At 32.2% G+C, this 23,884-nt stretch overlaps 2 protein-coding genes across 3 annotated transcripts in view; one reads left to right on the top strand and one right to left on the bottom strand.

Moving 5' to 3' along the window:
• LOC148614069 (transportin-3-like) overlaps positions 1-9,182 on the bottom strand; it is a 32,370-nt gene extending 23,188 nt beyond the window's left edge. Inside the window, exons 1-10 of one of the 2 annotated variants that reach the window (XM_088587894.1) lie at positions 8,999-9,182; positions 7,030-7,119; positions 5,975-6,016; positions 5,372-5,443; positions 3,430-3,503; positions 2,592-2,655; positions 2,147-2,239; positions 1,591-1,734; positions 1,085-1,159; positions 343-443 (exon numbers count right to left, since the gene is read on the bottom strand). In XM_088587894.1, coding sequence (XP_088444020.1) covers positions 343-443; positions 1,085-1,159; positions 1,591-1,734; positions 2,147-2,239; positions 2,592-2,655; positions 3,430-3,503; positions 5,372-5,443; positions 5,975-6,016; positions 7,030-7,119; positions 8,999-9,115 — 872 coding nt within the window. In that variant the 5' untranslated portion in view covers positions 9,116-9,182. The remainder of the gene's footprint in view (positions 1-342; positions 444-1,084; positions 1,160-1,590; positions 1,735-2,146; positions 2,240-2,591; positions 2,656-3,429; positions 3,504-5,371; positions 5,444-5,974; positions 6,017-7,029; positions 7,120-8,998) is intronic. The other variant, XM_088587893.1, reaches the window with a different exon arrangement.
• A 150-nt stretch (positions 9,183-9,332) lies between these two features.
• LOC148614068 (WASH complex subunit 3-like) lies at positions 9,333-22,055 on the top strand. The gene is made up of 6 exons (XM_088587892.1): positions 9,333-9,487; positions 13,365-13,529; positions 15,180-15,335; positions 17,950-18,048; positions 18,860-18,924; positions 19,343-22,055. Exons 1-6 carry the CDS (start codon positions 9,437-9,439, stop codon positions 19,437-19,439), a joined length of 633 nt encoding a protein of 210 aa, XP_088444018.1. The 5' UTR covers positions 9,333-9,436; the 3' UTR covers positions 19,440-22,055.
• Positions 22,056-23,884: the final 1,829 nt, after the last annotated feature.

The following is a 23,884-nucleotide window of genomic DNA, read 5'->3' as shown; positions in this document are numbered from 1 at the left end:
TAAGAGAAATCTTGCCCTTTGGTGTCTTCAATTTGTCTGCCTTGCACTCTCAATGGTGTTTGGTGATTAATGTCAAAAACCTTTAAATGAACAAGATTAATTAAATACTTGTTAATATCTTGTAACCAATTATTTCCTATCACAATCACTTATCATTTTATTCTTTTTCAGTCCCATTTCGTGAAAGACATGTTTGTTGGACAGTCTTTTTTCAATGGCTTTTCACATAATTTTGGCAGTATTATTCATCCTAGTCAAATCCAAATATATCACATGTTCACATGTATGTACTCAGTGTTAAGGGCATGCTTATAAAAGGGAATGTTATAAAATATAACCTACTTATCTGTGTCGTCCATGGCAACAGACATGTGATAACCATCCAGTAATGTCTTTACACCATGATATAGTGCCTCTGCCAAACGGATGTGTACCTTTAAATCCTGGAGTGAAAATAAAAGGTATATCAATTTTTTTCAGTAGTTCCTTCATTTTGTAACATTAAAAATCAATATTGCTGCAATAATTAAAGGTATATACAAGTCAAATATAGGTTTTCAAAAGGTTCAAGATTTGTTCTGATAAATTTGATACAGCTGAGAACTTACTGGCAAAGTACAGAAAATCCTGTAAATTTTTGCACAATATATATATTGCACTCTATTCAAATTTAATTTCAGAAATCAGAGTACTAAAAATTATATACCAAGTACAGCACCATATTAAATATGCATCTTGATTCATATTGTAAAAGTACTACTGTTCGTGGGATACCAATTTTCATGGTTTTCGCGGGTTGGCCAAACCATAAAATTTGGTTCCCAAACAATAGGAGATTCCCATTAATGTGTATACTGAAAACTTCTAAACCACAAATTCATGAATCCACGAACTGTGTTTATTCCCTGATCCACAAAAATGGGTATCCATGTATTTAAGTACTTTCACAGTAAAATTTGTGTCCTTTCCATATACAAAATAATTATATATATAAAATTTCTTTCATCTTTTTAACCTGTTTTTGTTTCCACTGTATTTTATATTCAAAATTAAACATTCTAGAACTTTGTCAGAAACGATTTACCTCAGCACTATACAAAGCAGAACAAACACAGTCTGTAGCAGCCTCATGTAACATGTTGGGACATTCTGGTTGGGTCTGAAAAGAAAACAAAATTCTTCACATGGTGCAACTTGATACAGCCAAGAGGTCAAACCCTACTCAGTTGGGGCATGAAAAACCAAGTGTCTATGAATGCTGCTGACAAAAACAACACCCTGATAACAACAATTTTGATTTCATATAAAAATTGACATAACATTAAAAGGAATGTTTGTTTTCTATGTGAACTCATTTTAAAAAAAGGTTATCTATTAGAAAAAATATCATCTTTACGTAAGCCATACTCAAAGCTTTGGGGTACTATTTTTTGTCAATTCTTTAAAAAATTAATGCCGGAATAAATTAAGAATTATTGAAATTCTCCTTGCAATTACCATGTACTTAAAATTCACTTGGAGTACATGGAAAAGCATTTAATTATATATACAGAATCTTGATATACTAATATCAAGTCACTGACTACTTACCAAAACTTGGAAGGGAGCTGTGACTAATTTACTACCAACAATCAATTCTTCCGAGAGAACCCCTAAACTGAACCAACTACCTAGACATCGAAAAATTTTAATCTGCCCTTTAGTGTCTCCAGAACAGCTTTCTCCACAGGCACCCTAAAATCAAGACATTATTTGTAAAGAAAGAATTATATGCCTTCAGTTTTAAAAAAAAAATGAGCGTTTGTTGCATAATTTCATCATTTCATTAACTTTTATAAAGAAAACTGATATTCCAAATCCTTCACCATGCTGAATGACTGATTGTCCTTTGATGTATGAAAATACAAAATCTTGCAGCTGGGCTAATTGTCTTAAAAGCATTTTCCAAACATCTCTATTTAATTTTATGTTTAAGGCAAGAAAAATAACTGTAGAGAATAGCAGAAGCTTATAACATGGGCATTGTACTGCTGCCACTATTTCTTATCACATTATACCATTCATTCATAAGTTCATTTTAAAAACTTAATACTTTAAATTCTGTTAAAAAATATACATATAATACATAAAAAAAGCTTTATCTTACAAGTAACTGTATTATGACTGGAGAAGCTTTCCTGAATTCTTCTGTGACTTCTGTTCTCCTGTTAGCACCTAGTCTTAAAGACCTACTGTTAACCTAAAATTAAACCAGAAACAGTGAAACCTGTCTCAACTGAAACCAATGATTAGGATTGAAAAGGGGGATTCACCACTCACCACATACCAGCTGAAACGGTCTTATCAAAAACAAGAACATTTTTTAGATTGTTAAAGTATGGTCTAATGAATTAATGTCATTAAAGAATCCCATTCATAATTCTTTAACCCTAATCACTGCTAATCCCTTTTGAAATGATGGTTTTGTTCAATGACGGCATCTGCTTCGTTCAAGCCTGGGTTAATTGTCTCATATAAAGCATAATGATTTATAGAAGATTTACTGCAATCTAAGAAAAAAAAAACATTACACAGTATTTTAATTCACTTACTTCCTCTGGTAAAACAGACAATACTTCTAGAAGGAAAGGCAAATTCTGGGGATTACTTCCATATCTGAAAAAAGACAACAATATTCTTGTAAATGTTATAATTCTCTCAATAAAAACATATCAAGTGAAAAAAGAATTGCTCCTGAACATTACTTAAGGCTTTGTGAAACTTGTTGACAAATCCTAATTCCTTAATGGGACAAGTCACAACCCCTAAAATCAATTCCTCCCTTCCTCAAAGTATGGCACCTTGTGGTACAATTTCAAAGAGATTCATTCACTTACAGACAAGTTATTGTCTTAAAGTTATAAAAGTTCTTGTGTTTCTGGCCCTTTTTTGTCCCTACTTCAAAAACAGTACAAGTCTCAAACCCTTCAATCATTCCCAGTCAAAGTGTTCTTTTTGTATTATGGCACCTTGTGGTTAAATTTCATAGAGATCTGTACAATTATACAAAAGTTGTTGTCTAGAAATCTGGAAAATGCTTGTTTCTGGCTTTTTTGGCAAGTAATTTTTAGCTGGTTCATGTCATGACCCAAAAATCAATACCAGCCTTTCCTTTATTGTGGTACTATTTTAAAGAGGTCCATTAATTTTATAATCAAGTCATTGTTCCAAAATAGGGAAACACCTATGGACAACACTGAAGATGATGACTACAGCATGATACTATTATGACTGCAATTTTCTGCGGTCATATGAAACCTTTCAAATTGACTGCTATATTGATGATACTTTTGCGTCTCTACATGAACATTGTTGTACTTTATGTTTGTACTGTGACATTTTCTTTAATTGGACTTTACATTGAGCATGACATATAATCAAATTACATACCTCTGAACCAGATCCATGATGGGGTCTTTCCAAGATGCCATTTGTAAAGCTAAATCTGCCAGTGCTAAACTCAACTAAAACGAAACAAAAAAAAAAATTAGTTTACATCAGTGTTCATACAAAAAGAAAATTTAATTGAATTTATGTGTGTTTTCTAAGAAGGAAAAAAAAATACATGCAGCTTTACACAGTTATAGTAGCTACAAACGAACAGTTTAACAAAATACAATTAAGTACAAAGGACTTGAAAATTGATCAAGAAATATATATCAAGTTTTTTTTGTGTTTTTTTTTAAAATGCTTGTTTTTTTTGCCCTTTTTTCCAATAATTCTGAAACTATTGAAACCACAACCCCTGGCATAACCTTTTATTTGTTATAAGCAGCCATGTGTTCAAATAATACAATTATTTATTTACTCCAAACTTATTAATGTAAAATACAACAATGCAAGAAAATAAGATGAGATAATTCATTATATACATTTCTGGGCTGTTCCATTTAAATCTACATGGGAAAGGGGGATGCTGATTTTTTATTTTTCTCTTGATGGGGTGTAAACAATTTTTTTTATATGTTGGTAGGGGTGAAATTTGATCTCTATAATTCAATACAACTGGGGTTGGGAGATTTTGATGCTCTGATTTCACAAAATTGAGTACTACATGTGCATTTTTCAACAGATTGATATTTTTTTTATATTTCCTTTTATTCTGGTGGTAAGGGGTATCTTATGATTCAATAATATATTGGGATGGGGGCTGGCATCATTTTTTTCATAATGGTGGGGGTGGTCTTTTACAAGTTGCATCCCACTACCGATGTAAATTTAAATGGAACAACACTCACTATGAGTGAATCCAAATATTAAATTATTTGTCCAATTGCAAAACAGTGCAGCTTCAACGTTTAATATTAATGTGTTTTTGGCAAATAAAATAACTGCTCTAAAAGAATTAAGTAGTAACTGACATTTGAAAATCAAACATACTTTGCTCTTCCACTACATAAACTTTCTTTCAATGAGTAACGATAATTTTTTTTCAATGAATACATCTTTTTCAAAATCCAAGGGAGAACAGTATTCTAAATCCATTCCTATGTAGCACCATCCCAAAAACATATCTAAGATAATACAATCTAATATAAATTAACCACAGTGTTCTCCCCAGGCCCTTAAAGCGCTGCGCTATCGAGATAGGTACTGTACTATCTTGCTACCAGCCTGTGCTATAAACTTAAATTTAAGGATTAAACATCAATTATGACAGGAAACAAGTGTGCCCCGAGGTCATTAATGGCATCCTACAAGGTAATTAGCAGTAAACATGCTATGGTCAGTTGATCACCGTGTCTGAAGGTGTCTGAAGCCTATGACATTGCCAACAAGATTCTTTATCAGTTTAATCAAATTAATTTTAATGAAGGTGTCCATTAGGTATTAATATCTGATACTGAACCAATCAAAACTGGTAAAAATACACTCAACCCTGGTCAAAAGCATGTGGCTATTTATAAATGCAAAGTTGAATAATTGTAAAATCACATGATGTTTTCAACATTAAGAAGCTGATTTACCTTATAAAAGAACATATTAAATTCCCAAACAGTATCTATTCCATCAGATATTTCCAAAACCTTGCACTGCACATTATAAAGTTTCACTTTTTAAGTGGATTAAAAAATTATTCATTTGATATTCAAATGGAATAGTGCATTTGCTTGAATATAATACATTTCAAGCTTAAGAAAATCAAACTCTGAACTTATGGCAGTAAATTCCTACAACTTTTTATACAGAAACTACTGACAACTTACACATATTAGTTTGAATAGAAATTAAAGTTGCTTGTTTTTCAAAGATAAATATTTTTTCTATCACAAAAGTCATCAAAGATGTCAAGTTTAAAACAACTTTAAAGGGGAGATAATCTAATTCTTACCTGCGTTACTATGGCAGGGGGTGATTCAGCATTCAGTTTACTTCCATGGTCTAATAGGGAATCTCTCAGTGACTGCAATAATATACATCAGCCAGTGTAAAAGAACCTTTTTCATCACTTGACAACTCCTTTTTTTTAATGATGTTCCAAAAAATTACATTTACTGACACAAGAATAGGTGGTTTTATAGGTCAACACTTTCTTTATTCTTTAGGCTGTATTTATGTTGAAAATAATTCTGACCCTTATCTAAGGGAAGGGTGGCAGAGGGGTTAAAAAACTGGATTTGTAATCAAAAGGTCAACACCGCTGTGGGTTCAAGCTCCACACATGACCAGGGTTTCCAAGCCCCTATCCTAGCCTTGGAACTTTACCAATCACTAGCCTGGAATATTGGGCTTTCCTCCCCACAAGCCTGGTAGCATGTGAGAAGCAAATTCTAGTAAAATGTTCATAATCTTGTCAGTTAAAAAGCTCTACAGGGCCTCTGCTAACTAATGATTTGTAGTTTTACATGCATGTGTTACGATTCACAGAACGTTGAAAATGAAATTTACCTTCACTTCTTTTTACCACAAATTATTCACTTCATTATGATCATACCTGATGTGAATTGACTGGTAGCTCATGAAAGGCATATTGAATCTGGAAATACAAAATATTATATACATTAATTTTTCAAATTGTATATTATGCACTCTATTTTCCAAAAAAAAAAAAAAAAAAGAAATAGGGTAAGACCATCAATTGAGTCCGTCAGGATACATGCATGATTTTACTATGCCAATGAATAAGTGGAAATTGACACAAAATTGGAAGAGAACAAGCAGTAAAAATAAAAATGTTACAGTTGAATCCGGAATTGACAAATGGAATTTCATTTTAAAGTGGGAGAAAATCTTGTGACTTTTGAATATTGGGGTGTAGATTTATTTTAAGAATACAAATTACTACACATACTTTGACTAATTTTTCACTTATAATGTAATCAAATATTATTCTTGAATGTTGACATATTTTGACCATGAATGCTCTTCAAGACGTGTATTTTTAACAAATGATTGCAGTTCAAAGCTATTACATCACTTTATTACCTCTAAGTCATACTTCAACCAAATTCAGCAGAGGAGCACCTTAAATACTTAAGGAAAGCTTTAATATACTTACTATACTGGTGCTGAAGCAAACAATGAAGTAATTCTGAATTTTCATAGATGAACAAATTTAGGCAAACAAAACTGAATGCATCTTGGCAGACATCAGGGCCTAATCTAGAGGGAAAAATAGCAAAAACTTCTCCATGTTTGTGCACTTCTACCATCTGTCTTTTACAGGGAGCAGTTTTTGTAATAGTGTTTTTCAAACAGTATGCTCCCAGTTTTTAGTGGAGTCCGAGTTGCTCATTTACTTTTGTTACTTTATATGTATGATTTTAGTTACCTTATGTTCTTTGTTGTGAATGTCTGTTTTCCATGTCTGGTCTTTGTCCCTGGATTACATTCTTTTGATTACCGCTATAACCTTGGTTCCCTTGATTACTCTTTCTAAAACTTCTCCTTGTCATCAATGTTAGGCCCTAGACACCAGACCCAAGTAGGTCAGTTCACAGAAAACTAATCAACTTTTATTTGTACTGTGTATACAAAATAAAGACATACCTTAGTCCTCATGGTCTGTGCAGCGAAGTAGCATGATTCTAAACCCTGATGTTCTCTCAACAGCTGATCAGAAACATGCCAAGCATACATCTGAAAAAATAACATTGCAAACCATCTTAAAAAAATAAATCAACAAGTTAGAAAAAATTGTTTTTGCATTAACTTGTTTATACATTGTGTATATGAACACTTTTACCACATATTTAAATTGCTAGAGCAGAAGTATTTATCCTATGCAACTTCAAAATGCCAGGCCTATAAGATATATGAACATTAACATATCCAATTATAATAATCTCCTTCCTTTCAGACATCTTTCAAAATATTTGCATAATATAGAACAGCTTGCTGTGGTATACACCTTATCAGTATAACTAAAGCCTTGGGTAGAATTAAAAGACAGTCTAAGCCAGGGCTGGTGCATTTTATAAAGGACTCTATCGATTTACATGCACTGTTCAGTAGTCATATTGCCACTATTATCTATTAATGCAATGGCAGAGTAGCATTTGGAAAGTTTTCATTTACTAATGTTGACAACTACCAAACATCACACATAAGCTTTGCCCCACTCCTCCTGATATCTATTGGTCACATTTTAGAACTTGAGCCTGATGGTAATCTTGAGCAAAACCTCAGTCCATCAGTGTTGTTCTGACACCCTGAATTAAAATAGACCAGTGCATATTGGCATTACATAAATCGTTAGGCATTCCCCAAAATTATGGCACAGTGCCAATAGTTCATTCCAACTACAATAAATTTCCAAATGAAAATCCCAAACATTTTAGCATTTTTAAAAAGCAAAATAAGAAAAATCCTGGGGAGGACACTTGCCCAAACATCTAATAAAATTTCCTTTCTATAGTGACATTACAAAGATATTACAATGTATATGGTCCATAAAATTAATTTAACAATAAATGTTGCTTGTTTTTACAGAATTTTCTGTATTTTGATATGACTGACAACTTTTCAAAAGACACCTCACAAAAAACCATTTATACTGGAATTGGACAAATGCCAGGCAAACCTTTAGTACCGAAAATGTAATTTATATGCTCCAAAAGAGAGCTACATATATTTTTTTTGTAAATGAAATAGTAGAGATTTTTAAAAATTGTAAAATGTAAATTAAGAATCTAATGGAATATAGGTCACAAGAAGGTTGAAGCAAGATGATGAAAAAGGGGTTTCTGGCTTGTTAATTTACTTCCAAGACTGCTTATGAGCAGTAGGTGCTTTAACAGCCAACTTCTATGAGTCTTTGTGACAGTTTTTGTCATCAAGTTACTCCCACAATATACTTCAGGCTTTCAGAGCATTCCTTGTAGAGTCTGGCACAGCATGTAACACCACATTTGCAGTAGAACTTTAATATAGCATTTGTGTAAACATACATGTACTTTTTTGTACATCTACTTTAAGTGACAAATTATGGGTTATTTAAAATTCATATGATCTTCCAACAAGAATCAAGGTCTAGTCTTGGCCAGTCCAGTTACATATACATAACTTGTGTGCTACTCATAATCATTTAAATTGAAGCCTTATTTCTATTGATCTTTCTATTTTGAATATTATGTAAATCAAAATCCTGGCAAATCATAAATTCATATTCATGTGAATTCTCAAAACAATTAGATATTTCCACAAGCCCATGTTTTAGGCATAGCCTTACCCAATAAGAATTTTTTGGGGTAATAGTTGTAGGAAAAGGCTCTGCATGTCTTAAAAGGGAGCCTGTGGAAAATTTCTTCATTTTCAATTGTCTACACCCAAATTGGCCAAAACAGACAGGACTGCAAAAATAGTCTACATAAGATACTTTAGAAGATTATATAAGAAAGAAAAACCTGGAGTGTCTACAAGTTTAAATGAATACAAACATATTTAAGTACGAAAAAAGGACATAAAAATTATGATTCATCAATCGGCTGCGGAGACAGCATGCAAGTCTGGGACATACCGAACGTTGCAATTCCCCGAGCCACACTGACGCTCTTTCTTTGCCATTTACATCAGGGTTTTGATATAGGGCCTGGAGAGCTTGATAAACCGTCTCTAAGGACGGTTCACTATTCATTTTTTGAGTTAATAACAATATTTTGCACAGAAGACTCGGCCAAGCACTGGCCGGAAGTGTGTCCTTTAGCTATGGAAGCCCAGCAGAAAATACTAAACAAAAACATGAATGTAAATTTAAAATAAAAGCTATAACATTTTCACATTGCAAATTAATTTCTCTATAAGATGGTTTTCATTGTTGATGCATTCTAATTTATTTCAATAAAACTTTCTGCACTGAAAAACTCCTACCACTTCCGGTTTCACTTTCATTTTAGGAAGTCATAGTTAGTGCAGTGCCAAGCTGTAGTTTACAGCTAACACATTGTAATTTCTTAAAATGGATGCCGATGGCCTACCCCTTGTTGGGCCTGGGGTTGATTATACCAAGGTATTTTGTATTATTTTTATTATGTTTCACTATTTCCACTGCGTCTGATTTCTGTTGCACTGTACTTTAGAAATTAGAGTGTAGTACATCTGACAATCACATGCTTCTGATGATCATCATTTAAACCATTACATTATGTGTACATTTAACTGATTGTTTGCAAGTCAAGTAAATTTTATTTAGAGTCTGTACATAGAACGTAGAACATATTTTATTTTCCTAATTAAAGGGCCCCAAGGCACTTAGTCTGAATTTCCTCTGACCCTGCAACCCTTCTCTTTTTTATTTGGATATTGTCTTTATTGTTATGTCGGGTTGGGGTCAGAACGATGTGCCTACAAAAAGTTGGAGATTTAGCGGTACCGTAGTGTATGGCCCTTCAACCTTTGGAACGGGACGGAGCAGAAACGATTTTTAAAACTGGAATCCAACAGATTATTTCAAAATTCCACTGAAAAATTATGTGCCCGCTACCCTTCCATTCCAAAAGTAACAAGCTCCGCCTTCTCTCTATTACGGTTCAAAATGTCAACAAAACAGGGTTTCTCTTGGAAAATCATCGAAACTTCAATAATAAATATAATTTTTGTAGCAAATGTGGTATCAGCATACAGGAAAATGATTCGGGAATCGAACTAGGTAGGTGTGACATGCACAATTTCAACTTTGAAGTCGTTACAAGCGGCTGAAGGGCGATACTCCTCGGTACCGCTAAATCTCCAAATTTTTGTATGGCACATCGTACTGACCCCAACCCGACATATCAATATTCAAATAAAAAAGAGGAGTGTTGCAGGGTCAGAGGAAATTCGGACTACAAGGCACTGTACTCCTACAACATAAGAGGTTGGAATTCCGTTCATTCATACCCCAACCCCTAACTTTTGAGTGCCATATTGCATTATGCTCGTTCCGCAGTTCTTTGAAATTGGCAGAATTACAGTAAACTATTTACCATTTAAAACGTTTTATACAGTTTCTTTACCATAATATGGTTGAAGGTGGCTGAACTGAAGAAAAACAAATGACCTACCTGATGAGAAAATCCAGCAATCCTGGAAATCCTTTGTAAATGCTGTTAAAATGAACTTCATATTTGGTTTTTAGATTTTTGAGTGCATAATTCTGGTTGATGAAATTACGAAATTTAAAATTTGCGAAACGAACATATCAAATTAACCAACGAATTGCCTTTACCAACTTTAAGTTTGTTTTGTCAAAAATATATTGTATTCCGTAAAATTAGTGACCTAATTCAAAATTCAAAGTCATTTTGACAACTGTTTTCATTACAAATGTTTTATAGGTATTAAACAAATATATAGGATTTTTATTGCTCGATTTCCGGTAGGTTAAACTTCTTTTTTGTAAATAAAAGACTTAAAATGTTTTAAAACACACACTAAGCTTATTCACATTTGCGGTGGCTTTCAACATGTCAGATGCTAGAGGTTAGGATGGCACCAAGTCAGAAAATAGCTTGCTTGTTTGTTTGTTTGTTTGTTGGGGTTTAACGTCCGAGCAGCAATATTTCAGCTACATTCAGACGATGAACATGAAATTGATGATAAAATGAACATGAAATAATGATGAAATGAAAAAGGGATGGGACACAAGGACAATGGGGTCAACAATTTTTGATTGCCACTGGAAATAGGGAGAGCTGGGTAGGGTCGGGCAATTTAGCCTCCTGTGGCGGAGCCCTATGGTTCCTACTCCGGGAGAATACCACTGTAGGGTTCTTCAACGTGCGAGGAACATGGCATCTTTCCCAACACAGTGCACCACTATGGTTCGCGGTCAGGTTTTCCGTATTATAGCCTGACATATAAGTTGATATTTTTTTCAAGAAATGGCCACCCTCGACTTATCATCCACTTTGACTTATAAAAGGATTTTTTAAGAAAAAGCGTTCATCTATAATGCATTCCATTAATTTGTTTAGTTGATTTTTAATTGTTTTCATTCAAAATTTTGGGTAAACTATGATCAATGAAAGCCATCATTAAAACAGTCAAACCAGCGATTGAACTCAAAGATTATTGATCAGTGCCACTATCCTTTATGAATGAATATGAAGATGTTAATAAAAATGTTAAAATACATATAAACAAACTCTAGAAGATACCTTTACAAAACTCTTTTTACTGGTTAGACATTATTGAGTGTTCTGGAGTTAACAGTCCTTTAATATGCAAATTTATACCCATTTATGGTATGTCATTACATATTCGCACATGGCTCAAATTATAATTAGGTAAAGTCTTATCTAAATGGCTAATTGCAAATAAATTTAAAGGTAACAATTTTTTTATTGTATTTCAAAATACCGGGTAATATTGTTTATTAATTACTACTCATAATTATGACCTATTTATCAAACTAATTTCCCACTAATTTCACACCTGGGTGGCCACGCATGACATGTTTACGATTTCGTACACTTGATGTAAGGCTTCAGAGCAATTGCCACACAGTTCAATAATAATAATTGAACTCATGAACAAAGTACACTTTAACAAAAATGCAAATATTAATTTAATTCAGAAATACCATACAAAATAACTTCGCTGGAATAACATACTGTGGAAAACAAACCACTCAACTTGGATCTCCGCTCCTACCATATAAATGCACATGTCTGACCCTTGACTTATCTGGCAAATTTGACTTCTCTGTTTTTTTCGTCGATTTTGGTCAAAATTAGGCAATTTGACTTAAACTCCACATCAACTTCCGGAAAATATGGTATTTAAGATAAATATACATGTATAACGTATCAAAAAAGACTACATGTATATTACTAATTTTCATAGATAAATTTTCCAACTGTATTTAGAATCTTAGGATTTTCAGATAAAATTCTGTTCACCATCAAGATTATTGAAGTTTTTTAACTTCATCTCCAATGATATACAGCAAAACTTTCCTTGAAAGATGGATATTGTCACAGATTATTATAATATAAAGAATTTATTTGTCTTAAGTGCAAGCAAAATATTTAGTAGGTTCCCTTTTAAACAAAATGGATAAAAAAGATAGGGTCAGGTTCGCCAATTACTGTGAAAGTATTATTATTCTTGGTGTACCAATTTTCCTGGTTTTCGTGGACTGGGCAAACCACAAAATTTGGTTCCAGACAACAAGGAAATTTCCAATTTGTTTGTATGGTAGAGTTGTCAAATCCATGAATTCAAGAATCTACGAAATGAAAATTTTTTGCTGAACCACAAAAATTGCTACCCACGAATAAAAATACAGTATTGTCTTGTTTTACCATTACTAGAAGTAAGTTTTTTTTTATAACATCTGAAGAGTTTCAATCTAATAACATGTGGGTATTTGAGGTCCCTTTTATAGCAGTTGTTTTTACTACATTTCTAAGCTTCAATAGTTAGAGATGTAGTGTTTTGCTGGGACAAAAGTTTCTCAAGTGGTTAATATCAAACAAATTTAGATGAACTTCTATAAATTTAAGAGCAAGCTTAAATGGACTTATCTTCTATTTCTCCAGTGTTACATTTAATACAAAAATGTTTATTTTTCTCAATTTTTGAATAGGGAACAGATCTCTTTAAAATTATATCACAAAGTGCCTTACCCCTAAAAGGAAGGTTGGATTGATTTTAGAGGTTGTGACTGGAGCCATTTTGGAAATAAGGGCCAAAAATGATGACTGGTTCTGGTCAAATTCTTATCCTGTGTCACAATTTTTAATCACACTGTTTCAAGCTTGATTTGTGTGTCCATACTCTCCACAACTGTTAAAGGTTTCTCCTCAGCAATAGTATCAAGCTGCACCATGTGAAGCAATTTATTGCCTATGTACCATACATGTATATTTCCACTGCTAGTTAAATATCACTAACTTTTACAGGTTGAGGCCATTCAACAAAAGAGAATTGTTGCATTTATAAACCATTTTGTAACACACACAGCACAGTTTCTGAACAAGTTCTCTACAGTTTGTGATGAAAAGTTAGAGCATATGACAAACAGGATACAGGAGCTAGAAGTTTCTATGAACCTACTTGAGGCTAAGGTATGAACTTACTTTAGGCTAATGTATGAACCTACTGGAGGCTAAGGTATGAACTTACTTGAGGCTAAGGTATGAGCCTACTTGAGGCTAAGTTATGAACTTACTTGAGGCTAAGGTATGAACCTACTTGAGGCTAAGGTATGAACTTACTAGAGGTTTAGGTGCATGTATATGGAATTACTTGAAGTTTAGGTATGAAAAAACCTGATGCTATTGTTTATCTATTTGAATCTATGAGGTCAGGATATACCAGTATTTACTTGAAGCTAGTTAAAGCTGGAAAGTGAACTTAGGTTACTTGAGGCTAAGGTAAATGCATGAATTTGGTTTTATGGTTAAACAATAGTTATTAAATTTTGATATGATTTTACTAACCACTAAAAGAAGGTTTCTATTTAATTTAGAGTTTATGGCCCCCTATCGTTTAAGAATATGGGGCCAAAAGTGTAAAAATAGGTGTTTTATTATAAACTCTTTTTGAATGTTTGTTTTTCTTCCAGTTTTGGCAATTCTTTTTTTTGTTATGTTTCTTATTTAATTCTGATAAACAAATATATCAGCAGATTTGATTTTGGACCATTTTCAAATTATAAGGGGTCAAAGTGGCCACATAAAAATATTGACTTTTTAATTTTTGGTCCTTAGTATTATAAAAAAAAATTTTTTCTTATGAAAATTCCTGCCTTCATTGTTTAAATCAGATTTCAGATATCTTTTGTGGTTTTCAAGTTATAGGGGCTACACCCCTACATATCTACCTTTTTATTTCTGGTCCCATTTCAAATTTCTTTTATTTGAGTCCTCTTGAAAATCACTGCCTGGAATTATCAATCAGAATTATTGTTTTTGAGTTATAAGGGGTCAAAGAACAGTTGGTTTTATTTTTTGGTCTGATGTCCCCATGCTTAAGTGTGTCAAAAACTAATATTGTGACCACACTTGTGCCAACTTTTCAGGGTTCAACCACTGCAGTCATATCATACTGCACATCATGAAGCTTTTTATTACCATATACTAGAGAAGTATACTTTTTAAAAACAAATTAAGAATTTCTACAAAGCATTTTTCTCATTATCTCTTTGTGAAATAGGGCAAATTCATTTTATAAGTTATTGGTATATGTAATTTTGTAAAAACAATTGCCAACATTTAGGCTATTTTCATGGTAGACAGAAAAGTCCATTCTACTCAAAATTACATCTCTCTCTAATATGACTTAAGTCCACATAAAATTCAGGTGCTTCATGGTGTAGAAAAACCCAATAAACAAACAATACTTTTTCAGTCTATATATGTTACACATTCATATGACGATAATCATTTCTGCATTTAGATCTGCACTTTTTAGAAAATCTTACATTTATCTCCCACTAAAGTCAACCAAATTTATTTTGGTAATGCTAATAAGTTTTAAAACAACGAAAATTGATACTCGCTAATTTTGTTCATTTAATCCGTGAAAATTGATAGGTTAACAGTATGTTGATCAAATTTCATCTTTGAGAAAAATTAAGAAAATCTATTGACAAAAAAATATTAGGTATGGTCTACTACCTTGAGAAACCTGAATCAACTATCAGTACAAAGATGGCAAGAATTACTTGTTATTGGAAAAAGATCAAGCCTGTACAATTAACTCATTGATTACAGCTGTCATCCATCCCTGGATTAGAGAATGTCACAGCTCCAGCAAGTAATAGTGGTACACCATCTACATCAGACACATCTCAGGCATCTTCAGGTCCCCCTCCACCTGCTGCCCCTGGGGCACCATCTGAAGCAGCAACACCAGCTGCACAACCTCCTGTAAGTTTAGAATTAATATGTGTTGCATGTGTTCTTTTTGTATGACTTATGATTTACTGTAGTTCTCAACCCTACATGGGAAGAATTGGAATTGATACTGCATATGATGAGGACATAAATTATGTAGGTTTAAGCTGGTCTAGAGTTAACTGTTAGTAGTCCTTTGTTTGTGCATTTGTGTAACTTATTATCAGTGTCTTGATTTCTGTTTTAAAAGGGACAATTTGAACTGATTTTCATGTGTTTTTTAATTGTGTAATTCTTTGTCCATAGTGGCCAGATTTAATTAGGGGAGGGTTGTGATCAGGCCAAAGTATTTTAACTCTGCCACATTTTTGCACATGTCCCAAGTCAGAAATATTTGGCCTCTATGTCTTGCTTCCTTACTTTTTGCTGTACCAGTGTAAAATGTTGTTTTGGGGCCAGCTGCAGCCTGCCCTATGGTGTCACGGTTCCCTTATCATTTATTGAAGGCCCATGGGTAGCCTTGAGCTGAAATTTCATATCTTGGTTGGGTTATTGTCTCTTTAACATATTCATCATATCCACTCTCATTTTATAATTGTTTTTTTAATACTTGCTCCTTCTAGTTGTTCTATATACATATAGAACTACAATAGGCTTGTATGGACCCATGAGTCCTATATATAACTGTTCCACTTAGATATATGGAAAGTGAATCACTTAAGATTGTGTATTTTCAAATAAGTAAACTTTAACTGGCTCTGAATTGCACTATTTTTCGTTTTATTTATATGCGAAATACTGACCCTAAAAATTAAACAAACTCAGACAAACTTATTATTGTGGAATGCTATAGAAGGGAGTTAAATAGTCAAATTTTATTTAAGCTAATTAAGTAATGCTAGTAGTTTTTATGGTATTGTCATTCTTTAATATATTTTGAGCTACATATGAAGGCTTCGTTAACTCTGAGCATTTTTGAAGTGGATATCTCATGTGAGCTTTTGCCATCACTTGGCATCCGTCGTCGTCGTTAACAATTTCTTCAAACATCTTCCCCTCTGAAACTACTGAATAGATTTGCATGAAAATTATAATGGTTGTTCCTTAGAGTATCCTGCACAAAATAACTGTTTCAATTTTTTGATTGGTTAAAAAACATGGCCGCCATTACTAAAAATAGAACACGGGTCAGACAGCAGATTTTTGCATATATCTCCAAAATTGTTAGGTTTAGTCAAATTCTGACGAGGTAAAATTATTCAGCATGGTGAGATCTATCTTTGGTCAAATTTTGGTGAAAATCTGTTTACCCATGTTGGAGTTATTGCCCTTTTTGGACATTTTTTTGCTGTTTTTGATGTTATTACAGTCAAAAATCTTCTCAAAAACTATTATACAGAATTCAATGAAAGTTGGCATTTTTGTTTTTTACGGTATCCTTAACAAAATGACTGTTTGGATTTTTGATTGGTTGAAAAACATGGCGGCCTTTACTAAAAATAGAACATAGGGGTCGTACAGTATTTTTTTGCATATATCTCCAAAACTGTAACGTTTGGTCAATATCTTTCAATTGCTGTAACATCCTTATTATAAGGCATACAAAAGTCTCCAAATATCTAAGTTGTCAGATGACTACATGTGAGGGTTATTGCCCTTGAGAGGTGAAAAATGACTTTTTTTTTACAGTTTTCAGCCTATATCTTGAAAACTATGATAGATAGAATGAAACTTTCAATTGCTGAAATGATTCTAATTATAAGGCCTATAAAAGTATCCAGGGATCAAAGTTGTCATACAACTCAACATAAGAGTTATTGCCCTTGAAAGGCAAAAAATTATGTTTTTGCAGTTTTTAGTCAATATCTTGTAAACTATAATACAATGTAGATAGAATGAAATTTTTGATTGATGAAATGATCCTCATGATAAGTCCTACCAATGTCTTCATGGAGTCAAAATTGTCAGACAACTTCTTGTTAGAGTTATTGCCCTTGAAAGGCAAAAATTTAACCAGGTGAGTGATTCAGGCTCCTGGGAGCCTCTTGTTTACTTTTTAGTTTTATTGTGATGAAGTGTCATTGTTATGTTAACTTGGATTTTATTACTTATGTTGTTGAGGCCTTTCAGAGCTTAAAGAAAGGTGTGTTTACATTTATAGAAGTCATTTTGATGATCTCTGGAAGTATTTACTACTTTGTATTTGGGTTATAGGGTGGTGCATATGTCTTGTGTATGTCCTTTTTTTTCTATTCTGCAATTTTATGAGACACTATTATTAAAATTTTGCCATGACATGATCTATTGGATTTCTAAGTGAACATGTGTTTGGAAATCAAAGTCTTTGCTAGATTGTTTTGATTAAGAGAAATGAACTTCCAATTAGCAGTGTTAGAAACTTAATTTTTGGTCAACAAAGACCCATCATAATTTTATGTAGTCCGCACGTTAGATTTCAAAGGAAATTGAGCCAATTTCATCATGGAACTGCTTGATTTTCATAGATCCAGTCTGTAGGTCTATTGCTAATTTTCTTTCACTGAATTAGGAATAAAAACATTTTTTTTCTGTGTCATTTTTTTCATGGTTTTTCAGCTAAACTGTTTATATTTGTTTCACTTGAGTACTAAATTTTGTCTATTTACAGCCACCAGATGAAGTTGCAGCACCGGAACCACCACCAGAATCATCTAATCCTGTTTCCAAAGATCCTAGATATGTCAAATACTTCAAAATGTTACAATTTGTAAGTTTTTAGGGTATTTCAAATAGAATTACTGGAATGAAAATTTGTTCAATGCATTACAATAGCACTGTATTATATTGCTTTGGGGTAATAATGTACATTTATGTGAAATATACCGCTAGTTTTCTTCTAGAATCCAACTTCTTTGTTTTTAATTTATTATCATGATTATTGTACAAGTTTGCATTCTACTCAAAATTACATCTCTCTCTAATATGACTTAAGTCCACATAAAATTCAGATGCTTCAATAAACAAACAATACTTTTTCAGTCTATATATGTTACACATTCATACGACGATAATCATTTCTGCATTTAGATCTGCACTTTTTAGAAAATCTTACATTTATCTCCCACTAAAGTCAACCAAATCAAATCAAATCAAGAACAATAACTGTTTGCAAATTGCAAATTTTATGTACAATCTATATCATTTTTATCTCTAAAGTGCAGCAACCACATGAAAAACTAAAACTGGTTATGTGATTGGTAAATGTTTCTGAACAAGAAATAAATATGAATTTGTTCAGTTTTTGACATGCATGAATCACCTTCGAGTTCCTAGCTACATGTTTATGTGATCAGCAAACAATTACTTGTAAATAATCATTTGCAATTATTTATTTGACTTTTTATTTTAGTGAAAATGCAAAAACAAGTTGGTTTACCATATTTTGTTCTTTTAAAGTATCTAACTTTTAACCTTATAACTAATATTTTAGCTTTAAGAAGAATATTCATAATCCATCAAGCTTCAGTATTAAGTGATCAGAGAGTGTTATTGATTTTGAAGTCCCCCTTTTATTTCAGGGTGTTCCTCCACCTGCTGTAAAGATGAAGATGAAGGATGAAGGACTTAATCCTGATTTATTAGAGTAAGTTTATAGAAAGATTTTTCTTTAAATTTATTCCCGGGAACCAAGTTTTTTTGGCCTGATGAATCATGATTATCTATGAACGTTATGTTATTTAGCCTTCCATTAAAGATTGGGGTGCATAGACTATTTAGGTCTTGGATCTACCATACTTTACTGATTGGGGACCTCTCACAATCTTGTGGTGGACCTTTCATCTACGATGCAAAAAATTCCAGGACGTTCACTCTTGAAAGTATATTTGAACCTATGCTATTGGCCTGTGTACCTTGTTTTTATAAATATGAGTAATCAAAGTAATATAGCTTCTTTTAGATAAGAGAACTTTCATTATGCCATGAAATTACATTAATCTTAACTGATATTAGACACAGAGAAGTTTCATGATAAAATTTACAAAATATGTGTCCTTTTTCAGTACCCCAGATGCACCAGCTCCTGCTGATGATGGTCCTGCCCAAAATGAAAGTGAAAATAGCAGTGATGAAGAGGAAGATGACGATGAAGATTGGTGATTGGTCACATGACGAACATGTGACTTATGTTGGACATGTGCAATACTCAACCATTTGTTGTGTTTCATTGTTAATTTGGTTAGATGACTGACTTAGTGAAGGACTTTAGGTAGTCACCAAGTGAACCACTTAGCATCTCATCTCAGCATATAGGAAAATCAAACAATATTAATAAATTACCATGTCATTTTATGTTTTGTTAAAGGGAGATAATTTATCAAGACTTTTTAATACTCTAAAACACTAGTTAATCAGAGTTCAATTTACGAATTCCTGAAAAAGCAAACTAACACAAATTTTGAACCATATCTTAATCTTCATTGTTGATCTGTAGTGTAAGAACATCCCGAAGTCATTTCTTAGATTGCTTATAAAAAAGTAGTTTCCAATAAAACATGTTTGATTGCTTATTTTTCAAAATACAAGACAAGTTATATTCTACTTAAGTGAAATATGTGAGATGATTTTTTAGTTTGTTTGTTAAGCTTTACAGGGAATATGAACCCATATCCATTTTAAAGAACTTGATTTCTTAAAATATCCTCTCATTACCTTAAATAATTAAATGAAACATGTCATTTACATGATAGTGCTATATGTGTAGTGTACACTTTGTAGTATGAACATTTTATTATATAATGATACACAATGTTTAGTTTTCAGGTCTGCTTATTTTCATCTTGTCAATGAAGAGTATCTTATTAGTGCCAAGTAGATATCCTGTTTTATCAAGGTTTGGTTTCTTGGTTGAGATGTCCAAAAAACAATAGGTCACATTTGGCAATTATTAGTTATTGTTAAAATGTAACTATGTCATTTTTATTTTACCATTAACAAGTCCAGCAGTAAAATTCATTTAAGAAAAGTTACATTTTTCTAACAGTTTACGTGAAATTACCTGGGTTTGTGGCAGTTTGCACAGCAGTTTATAAAATGTAAAAACTGGCCCAAACCATATTTATTAAGTATAACCTGTTCAAAGATTAGAAACATTCCTTTTAATTTAATTTCTATTGGATGACAGTCCAAATATTAATAACTGATTCTTGATCAAAACATTATATGTATTTTTGTATAGGAGAGTGTGGATCAATCAACATTAATGACAACATAACCATGCCAGGATATACAAAATATACAAAATAACCTGGTTTGCTTGAAGAGAACCAACCAATCAGAAAGCTTCTTACAAATCAAATTAAATTGGATGGGCATATTAGTTTTACTTCAGTTATTGTATTGTTTACAATGTACTATGGTATGCTACAACTTTTTAAAATGAGGTGTATTACAATGTACTTTTTAAATAAGAAATGGTACTATTGTGGTATCAGGTTCTGTTGTATGCATTTATACTATTGCATTAAAGGCATATGAATATTGAAATATTTCTCCTTGGTATTGTAATTTGAATCTACTATGTCGACGTAGGGGAAGACACCAAATGTACAGTTTGGGTTATCCTATACATGATATTAGGCAAATGGATTTTTATACTGGCTTTATCACAGGTATTTCAAGCAAGTCTGGGATTCCTGTGATGAAGCCAGTATCAAAAACCAATTACCTAATATTCTGTTTATTGGTAATTTATAGGAAATATTTAATTTTCGTTTTTTGCATGTTAAAAAATACAAAAGTCAACAATTTGCCCTTGAAAAAGAATACTTTCAAATGACCTATTTTGTCGGCATGAACCTATGTCATTCAATTCAACTATGATGTTACGATTTTTCATGCATGCCTGGTTTTAAACTGACCTGTTATTTTTTGCATCAGGGCCAGTATGCTGTGACAAGCATTATTGATCTGTGTTTATCAAAGAAAAATGTCTTAAATTACTGATAAAATGAAATATTTGACTATTTTGACTTTGACTTCCATAAAACGAGTATTGTGAAAGTATTCATGGATATCCATTTTTGTTGTTTGCCTATTTTTTTGTTTCTGGAATTTTTAATTGGTGGTTTTCAGTGTAAAAGAAACTTCATTTTTCTTTGGTAATTTGAATCTGTGATTAATTATCAAACCACAAAAACCAATATAATTAACCATATAATTATCTCATACAAATATTTTTAGTCAATAATACGTTGAAGTTTTAAGAAAACTATACCATTCCAATACTTGATTCATTCAAAGCTGGATTTATGTCTGTAAATTGAACAAAAGTGGTCCCATTTTTAATACAATACAATTCTAACTGAAGGGTTGAATGATCTAAGTAGGATCTGGTTTTATTTTCCTTTCCAGAATTTTCAGTGTAGAATGTATTGAAATTCAAAGACCGATTTGTATCTTATTGTTTACTTACAGGATCATAAAAATGCTGAATTACCAAATTGCAAAATCTTCTATTTTATGCTTTTCTTAACATTTGTATCATGTAAAACTGGATATTTGTGATTTTTCATCAGTAACTCTACACAAAAAGATATTTTGCTTTCATGCTGAATACAAAACTGCAAATGGCAAATCTCCATGCATTTGAATGGTAGACTAGGACCCAATCTTGTGAAACAATTGTCATGTGACGAGACTTCCTTTTTTATGACGTATTGTTTTGTGTACTACATGTATATTTTTACAATAAAAATTGAAGTGTTTGAAAATGAATACTTTTTTTTCATTTTGACAGTAGTATAACAATTCATGATCACAAAAACAAGCATTCCAAAGAGTTTGAGCCAAATAGCTAAAAATTGCTTTAAACAAGAATGAATGCTGCAGTTATGATTTGCAAAATCATAGCATTTGTAACTTACTCCTGTGGTAAAAATTTTGAATGTTTTGATCAATTAAGGCACTTAAAATGGTGAAAGAATATCTTAGAAATAATGAACTCAAGTGTATAAATTTTTTATGATACCTTATCATATTTTATATGAAATGAAATGAAAGAGTCTGTTTGAGTTTTTTTGCTGATGACAGTATCTCCTGTGGAGTAAAAGTTCATGGGGGAAACCAAACCCCCTTCCCTCCCCACTTTATGAAATTGCAATTTTTTTAAATGTTGTAAACCTGAAAAATTCTAAGGAAAGAATATAGTTCAATAAATCATATATATATATAGTATTAACACAAGTAAGTATGATTCAAATTTTTTCACACATCCTTAAGGAAAATAATTGTGTCAAAGTTGTCTTCCCACCTCCCACTTTTGTTGATATCTGGATCCACAACTGAACTATAGATTTGTAATTTCTATGCTGATGTTAAAAAAATCAACATATCTTAAGAAATTACAAGAAAATAATCAAAAACCTACTTTTTTGCACACTCTGTGTGTTGTGGAAGTCGATTGGCTTCATCAAATTACAAAGTTTGCTTTGTTAAGTAAAAATGTTTTTGTCTCTATCCACTTGGGTGGGGAGGCTTATTGTTTTTGCTCCACCTGTTTGCCTGTTTATCCTTAGTCTTTTGTAAATGCAACTCCTCAGAAGCTACTGCACCAAATTTCATGAAACTTAGTAGGTAGTTATGACATGATATGTTGTTTATATCATCATGAATTGATGATCTTAGTGAGTTTTATGGGAGATATACCCTTTTGAACTTTGGAGAGGGGGAGACATACATTTTTGCAGACAAAACAAAATTTAATGTTTCTTTTATCATTTCTGAATATGTCAATTTGGGCATGACCTATGATTTAATGATAGTAACCCTTGGCAAAGGGGAGCTTCTGAAAAATAAAGACATGTAATTTGTAGTCCAAAGTAATGTTTTGAAGGTTGAAAATATTTGGTTGAGTGGTTCTTGAATGATATGTATCATCAAATAAGCTATTGTTATTACAGACAAAAAGAAATGTTACAGGCATATCCATTATAATAACAAATGAATGCAACAACTAAAACATAACAAAAAAAACAAAAAAACAAAAAAAATTACAAAATAATATTTTGTTGCCTTCTGAAAATTGGTGGTACTGTATATTTGTTTTGTCTTTTATTATTGGATGTTAAATGAATAAGCACAATAAGGCACTAACTGTTTTATAAGCGAGGTGGGGCAAGGGAATCTTTTTTTTTTTTTATAAGAAGTTGATTCCAAATTTTAGCCCCAAAAAATTTTACTCTGCCATGGACAGAGAAAAATTGATTCAACATTCCCCCCATTATTTCACAATGTTGATTTTCAAACAAAATTTGGAAAACAGATCATTTTCACGGGTGTGCAAAAAAAAAAAACAACCCCAAAACGAGCAGTCTCCCTCAAAATGAAAATGGGCTGTGTCTGAAAAGGAAGCATAAGCAATAAAACTGAATCATCAATCAGTAGGCATTTTGAAATAAAAAAAACTTTCACAATAAAATGCTAGACATTATTGCATATTACCCATGGTAGCTCATTCATACAGAGTATATTTTTAGTCATCTTGCAAATTCAAGTAGAAATATGTGTTTTCAATCATCATTATTAGATATGGTTTAAAAACTTAA

This window comes from Perna viridis, chromosome 6 (assembly GCF_037379345.1).
Source record: "Perna viridis isolate PV_CMFRI_1.1 ecotype Kerala chromosome 6, ASM3737934v1, whole genome shotgun sequence".
NCBI classification, from domain to species: Eukaryota; Metazoa; Mollusca; class Bivalvia; order Mytilida; family Mytilidae; genus Perna; species Perna viridis.
The sequence above is the reverse complement of the archived record's forward strand: the minus strand, read 5'-3'. Positions and strand labels throughout refer to the sequence as shown.

What these genes read in the sequence shown, in the direction of transcription:
- LOC148614068 (XM_088587892.1), top strand. Translation starts at nt 9,437, where the DNA reads ATGGATGCCGATGGCCTACCCCTTGTTGGGCCTGGGGTTGATTATACC. An exon ending in CACCAGCTGCACAACCTCCT is followed by an intron (nt 15,336 to 17,949) that starts GTAAGTTTAGAA and finishes GTCTATTTACAG; the next exon opens with CCACCAGATGAAGTTGCAGC. An exon ending in ACTTCAAAATGTTACAATTT is followed by an intron (nt 18,049 to 18,859) that starts GTAAGTTTTTAG and finishes CTTTTATTTCAG; the next exon opens with GGTGTTCCTCCACCTGCTGT.